The sequence below is a fragment of the Melitaea cinxia genome, chromosome 1, assembly GCF_905220565.1.
Source record: "Melitaea cinxia chromosome 1, ilMelCinx1.1, whole genome shotgun sequence".
Classification (NCBI taxonomy): Eukaryota; Metazoa; Arthropoda; class Insecta; order Lepidoptera; family Nymphalidae; genus Melitaea; species Melitaea cinxia.
The window spans coordinates 11925705-11933018 of NC_059394.1; the positions used below are offsets into that span (position 1 = coordinate 11925705).

Below are 7314 nucleotides of genomic sequence, written 5' to 3' on the forward strand. Positions count from 1 at the left end.
GTGGGTGTAGGTATTTTTATAACGCTATATATAACAGGCAATGTTTTTCAGAGCCTACGTCCGTCCACACAAAATGTCAGGGGTGACCAGCAGTTTCATAGGTGCAGTGCAACAGGTTTTCGTAAACGGCAACCCGCTACCTCTATACGGCGGGGACACAGCCAAGTGTTCTGTAGTGGCCGAGGAAGACAGACTGCCTTGCGCTACGAGCGGCGTGACTAAGTACGTCGGACCGCCTTGCGGGGACGGTGAGTGCATCGTATGAGTTATGCTACTTACCACTGCTTCTCTTACTCGATTAATATGATTTTGGACATCGATCACTTTAGAATAGGGATTCCTAAAGTTGTTATATCGACATAAATAAAATAAGCAAAGTTTTTAAATTGGTAAGTATTTTGTATCAAAAGGAAAAAAGGTAGAGGCAGGATTTTAAAAATAATTTCGCTATAGGAAGTCTTGAGGTATCAGTTCACTTTGGAAAAAGAGTCTATTGCTCAGAATAGTTTGAGAATTCCTCCCTTAGACGCTACTGGTAGGTAAAAGTGTATATGTATTTTACTTTAAAATATATTTATTTTTATATGATGTACGTATAGATCTCACACCGTGCAAAAATAATGGCACGTGCATACCGCTACTGAACGAGTACAAATGTATCTGCCCGGACGGATACCAAGGAAGGAATTGCGAGGTGCAATTAAAAGTGGAGATGTTAAACGATGGAGCGCCCATTAAGTTCGACGGAAATAATTATTACTCGTACAGAAGTAGGGGCGGCCGCAGGTAAGTTGGAAGCGAATTAATATTCATAATAGCAATCAAATTACTCTTACCATTGATTTTTGTGCTTCGTCAATAATGAAAACATTAATGACAATAACGATCATTATTGTTTGCGTCAATTTGTTTATCGAGTTAAAATTAATTAACATTTTCATATGTTTGATTTGTTTTATCAAATTAATTGATGAGAATGAAACCGCAAAATAATAAAGTAATTGTAGCAGAAACTTTAAATCAACAGTTGATTGTTATACTGTATTAAGTTTTCGCGCGGTTCATTTGTTCACGTTGATTTAATATCGTTTATATTGATAATAATATGATATTATTCTGCAAAAAAATCTTTGATACAGATTTAAAAATGTGTGAATCTCTTCTTTTGAACCGTATATTAAAAATAATCTTATAACGTTTTAAGGTTATTTAGTAAATATTTTAACAACTCTTAATTATATTTTTTCTACTAAAATTAGGATTTATTTTACTTTTACTAACGAATTTTATCTTTTTCTAGCTTACAAACTAACGACGGTGCAGGAAATTATGATGTAAGATAGCATTTGAAGGACCCTCAGTAACCCTCTTAGATATAAGTACTAATGAATCTACCTACAATATAACATAGATTAGGTAATTAATTTTTTTATATAAGTTCACATTTTAACATAGATCTTTTTTTTTAAATGTGCGAAAACAATAACATTTTTTTCGCTTTATTTAACCTAAAAAAAAACATTGCATTTTTTTAAATCGTTTAATAAGTTTTTACTTTGAAAAATGCAGATAAAATTTTTCGAAATAGATTAACAGTTTTCAAATATTAAAATCACTTAAATTAACAATTTCGGTACGAATAGTATCTAAAGTTGGGCAAGAGCTGATTGTGCCACTGAAATGTACTGTAAATTCCGTATAATTTAGTTACTGACTTTGTGTTGAATTATCGAGATAGCGATTCGAAGCTTATTCCAGAAGTGAGACTTCATTAGCCTTTGTAAATTGAGTTAAATCTATCAGATCACGCCAAAGTGTTCGTACGTGACTCGGTTCAGACCGCCGGGATATGCGAAACTCGTAACGTCCTTTCAATGACATCAACTCGTGTCAAACTATTATTCACTGAACTTAGTTCGTTAATACAGCGCTTCTAAATCTTTTATTATTGCTCTCAATCTGACCCACGTTACAAACTGTCTGATGTTTTAAATTATCGTTACGTTTTTTCTTTTTTTTTTATATTTATACTCGTATGATTTGCTTTAATATTCCATGAGAACCTTTTACAATTAGGAAACTTATAAACAAGTAGCTCAGTAGCTGAATCGATTTAGCCGTTTTGTGTTTTGCACTTGGCAACACTTTCAGTGATTCCTTTTTTTATGTAGAATATAAACTCGTTCTAATTTTGGAATGAATAGACATTTGCATAGTATTTTATACGTTGTTTCTTTAAAAAAAAATATACGTTTATGGATTGATTTTATATATAATTATTTTTATTACAATTTGAGGATATCTATCTAAGTTCTGCGCTTAGTTAAATATTGTAGACATTGGCTCAGCTGTTGAAGCGTAACGCGAAATACGTTTCGAATGTTTTCATGCATTTTATATGATGCGGTTTGATCCGTCCACTGGTTAATATTATAATCTGCGTGCGCATTCGCGTGAAAGAGAATTGCAATGTTACAGGCAACGCTGGTTCGAAATATTTGGCATTATTGCGAACCATCGCTGCCTGTAAAACCGCGTCACCGTTGCTAATTCTGTTTAAATTACTAGTGTTGCTACTATTTTGTTTTTAATTGACTTAAAAAATGGAGGAAGTTCCCACATAACTTTATATTAGGGGTACCGATTTTGATTTTTTTTTATTCGGAAGCTGATGCTTGTCACTGGTCCCATTTAAATTCGAACGAAATCTAACGAGTGGTTTTCACGTTATTCCGAATAATGCTTATTTGACTGTCGATGTAAACTGAAAACAATGTTTTTCTGTTTGCGAGCAAACACAATTATTACTTTGGTAATTTACGTCTATTTAAATAAAATGAATCATTAAATGTGTTGCTAAGTGTAAAACTTGAGAGCGGTTAGATCAGCTCTAACCGACTTTATTATTTTTAAGTTTTCTTATATTGGTAGAAGGTTCAGAAAATGAGGACATTTTGAAAAATTTAACGATTATTTCAAGCTTCGCGTATTTGGCATTTCATGAGACTAAACTCTGTAAATTTAATTAGTCAATTGTGAATTATTTCGAAAATAATTAAAAAAAAGAATTGATCTAAAGACTTTACCCATAAGAGACGTTGTACGTAACTTAACTACACATAAGATACCTGTACGTAAATGCGAAATGTCTCATTATCATTTACCGGAATAGCAAATATTAGCATTACATTACGGAGGCGGGAATACTTAACAAGACTTGTTAAGTATTCCGATACCGACTGTTGAAACGCAGCGGGCGCCGTAATAAAACTTGAACCCCTGTTCGTTTGCATAAAAGCATACATTCTAAACACTGCTTCCTAGAGTGTATAGTATACTTAGCTATTAGATGAGTTGGCGCTGAGCCCCATTATGCATGAGATGCTTTTGCAATAATTTATTGAATCATAGGCAATAATAAAAATAGCTTTCATTTATACGCTTATTTAAAATAATTTATTACAGATTTAAGTAATAATATTTTTGTATAGTATTCGCTTCCGTTATATTATTCTTAGAATTACAGATGTGGTATTTATTATTTAGTTACTATAGATACTAACTCTGTAATAACATAACATTTATTTCGAAATGTAAAATGATAGATATAGATGTTAGAACTACAATATTTTATTTAAATCACAACGAGATGTCATTTGATTTAAAACATTTTAGGAACCGCAGCCTCCGCGGAATCAGATACGAGATAAAATTTCGTACACACAACGACTCCGGCCTCTTGATGTGGAGACGTAAGATCGGTATACGACCGCGCGACTTCATCGGACTAGGACTCAGTGAAGGAAAACTTCAGCTGATATACACTGACGCGGAATCGAACTCGGCTACCGACTGGTTTCAAAGTATTGAGTCGCAGGATAGGGTGGATGACGGGCTTTGGCATACCGCTGTCGTTCGGCGTCGCAAACGCCTCGCGCTACTTCAGCTGGACGACAAGCCGCCAGTACGGGGGTACTCGCAAGCGCTGCTTGTACCCTCAAAGGCGAATCCTAAGCTATGGATCGGTGAGTTGTAATGTTACTAATATCTATTTAGTTAAAAAACAAAATTACTTTCTTTTAAATAGGCTTTAAAAGAACCTTTGAACCATCAGTTTACAAATTATATTTGTCTTAAATAATTGAAAATACTTAAAAGTGAAGCTACCACCGATTGGGAATGTAGAATCCGCAGAAAAGAAGCGGCAGAGATAGAAGAAACTCCGCAATTACTCTTTAAAAAAATGTGTTTTATTATGACATTGGTAATATTTTGCATAAAATACAAATCATTAAACCCACACATCTTTAAGATAAAATTATTTATGCTTAGGTGTTAAATATACCGATAAATTTACTTAAAGGCAGTCACAGTATGATATTTATACAAGGAAGTCGTGGGACAAAATGAGACAAAACCTAAAATACTTTAAAAAAAATTATGGTTTGTACCATTTTGTTTCTACATGTCTTGGAGGTGGTAAATTTAGGTTAAAAGGAACATTTAAACGTGGAATAATTATGACGAAAGTTATTACTTTTTCTTATAGATAATGACTATTTATACAAAATCCAAAAGTATGGTAACAAAGTTCGAATATGTGTCAGTTTCTATAGACTCTTTTATTTTATTGTTTTAATAGTATCACTGTCGACGTCATTCCTTTTGGTTTGCTGATGATCGTCGATGTCACCATCGATCAGCTGATCCACTGGTCGCAATAGCGTGAAACAAAAACGAAACGACAATTTTACTATGATGCTCACTAAACATCAACAAGAATTTTTAGCATGAAAAACAAAATTCATCCTAACAAACTTAAAACTCGAATATTTGAATTATCGAAGTCGAACTCGTTTGTCGATGTATGAAATGAGTAAAAGCGTCGGAGTTTCGGCATATTTTTTTGATTCCGGTACCGCTAACTCATTTCATACACAGACGCTACGTCTTTTTCATTTCAGTCAGTATTTCCGAACGATACGTACGAGTTCATTTAGTTTCACAAAATGTAAACTCCCTGAATGTTCTAACAGTAGATCTTGTTCAACAGTTCGTAACTTACACGAACTTAAAAGGAGAAAATTAAAAAATTCTGAAACAGTTCCATGGTTTCCTTAAACCTACGGAGCAGGAAACTGTGTTAGCTTTTTTTATTCACTCGATTCCCTATAACTGGTTTTTTATGGATTCCATGAAATGACCTTTAGCGACCCTTTTAAAGGCTTTCGAATTAGTATAATCGATTTTAAAATACTTGGAAAAAATATTCAGCTACGATTACGACGTAGAAACAAAGGCAAAACAAACGCGAAATACTCGAGTACACCTTACTTAAGCTCGAAATAGTCCTATTCTATCGGACATTTTCCTTTTCTGCCCGACCATTTTGTTTTATGAAGTGAATTAATTCGAAATTAATTTCTTTTCATTATATATTTATGTTTATCGAAAAAAATATATGCCGGAACCTACCTTAGGAACAGACGAACGTGTGTGTATGTTATAGAAGTTTATTTATTTAGTTGCGGACCTGTCAGACGTTGTCGTTGGAGTTGCCGCTACCAAGTATGACTGTTGACATACCGAGACCTACCGGGTCCAATTATGTTTTCAGACCATCCATGAATTCATTGAAATGTACATGGAAATTTCATCCAAATCGGTCATGCCGTACAGTAGAATTATATATATTAAGATTATTATTTCGATAGGAGGAGCGCCGTCTCTACCGCTCGGGCTGCCGGCGTCGCTGTACAGCGGCCTCCGCGGCTGTGTCGCTGGTGTCAAGTCCGGCGGACGACACGTCGACGTCACGACACCCATACGACCCACGACACCGATACGATATTGCGACTAACTTCATCTGGTAAAGCTGATCACCCATAAGATATGCTATGCGATACGATCAAAAGATATATCTCATCGTTCACTGGATACGCTATGCGATACGATTGAAAGCGATCATCGATAGACTCATATAGTCTATTGGTAGTTTGTAAATGTACTAAGTTTCGTCAAGTGTCATTTGATAGTTCGTGGAAGTCGTATCGACACGACCGTTTCTTTAACAATATTGATTAATAAAACACATTGTCATATCTAAATCATATCTTTAAAAGAGTGAAATATAAAAGTATTATTTTTTTGTGTTTAGTTAGTATTAGTGTATTTTCGAGGTGGACTTTACATCTGTGTGTAGCGACATGCATTGTTCGTAGCTCGTTATCAATAACATATTTTAGAATTAAAAATTACAAGTGAAAATACTTACCATTTTTAAATCTGTAAAATTTAATAAACTATACAAAACTATACACAAAGCTAAGAATGCAACTAAGGAATACTCCACTATATTCCTGATGTTATTGTCTTCAAACGTTTATCACTTGCAAGAGCCGTAACTATTCTCTTGCGGTATCGAAGATGAGTACACGAGGTCACTAGTACTGCAAATACTAAAGTTGCGCTATTGAAATATCCAGTGGAAAGCGAGCTTTATTGAAATATTAATAGTTAAAAGTCATGTCGCTACGACAGATATCGTTACCTCGAAGAATGTACCTACCGATGCATATCTGTTCCCTGTTTGTTTCGTTATATAACTGGTGTACTAGACAAAGTAGATCATGTATTCACATTTATAACCAAAAGATAATGTTGCCATAATAATTTATATTCATAGTTTAAGATATGTAGTTTTAAATAAATTGAAACTTCTTAAAGTCGGTGCTCGGTTTACACATCAGAGGTTTATTGAAATTTTGAAACAAAATGTACGTAAAGTACTGAATAAATTATAATGTGTTGTTACGAGATTATATGTAATTAGTGTTACTCGGGCGAGTTTTCTTAGTAGTTTCGTCTGGGAATGCGAGAGCTGAAAATTAATTATGAATATTAGAAAGGGTATTCAAATTAAGAAATAATGTTAACAGGCTTTAATATTAACATTCCGTATTATAAATGTAACGCTTTTAAAATTTATTTAATTCAAAAGCGCCGATATTAAATATAGGCCGCTAAGTAAACTGCTGTTCGATGTTACACGGTGAGATTTTTATAACAACCGTTTCAACTACCTTCATGTTTATAATTTAGCGATTCCATTGTTATCATTCCATTCTAAATAAGATACATTATTAAATACTTTAAACAGTGCCATAGTTGTACAGTAGACGATTTTATTAGATTTTAGATCTAGCGTAATATAGCGATGCTTATTAATATTATATTCTTTGTATAATTTAATTTACATTCTCCGTTAAGAAATTACTAAATATTGTTTTATTCCTTTTACACTGGGCTCAATTA

At 33.6% G+C, this 7314-nt stretch overlaps 1 protein-coding gene across 1 annotated transcript in view; it reads left to right on the forward strand.

Annotated features, from left to right (window-relative positions):
• The window catches only part of LOC123656953 (agrin-like), a 65252-nt gene extending 59347 nt beyond the window's left edge, over positions 1–5905 (forward strand). Inside the window, exons 23-26 of the mRNA XM_045592564.1 lie at positions 52–248; positions 600–786; positions 3676–4025; positions 5715–5905. Coding sequence (XP_045448520.1) covers positions 52–248; positions 600–786; positions 3676–4025; positions 5715–5860 — 880 coding nt within the window. The 3' untranslated portion in view covers positions 5861–5905. The remainder of the gene's footprint in view (positions 1–51; positions 249–599; positions 787–3675; positions 4026–5714) is intronic.
• The last annotated feature ends 1409 nt before the right edge of the window (positions 5906–7314 follow it).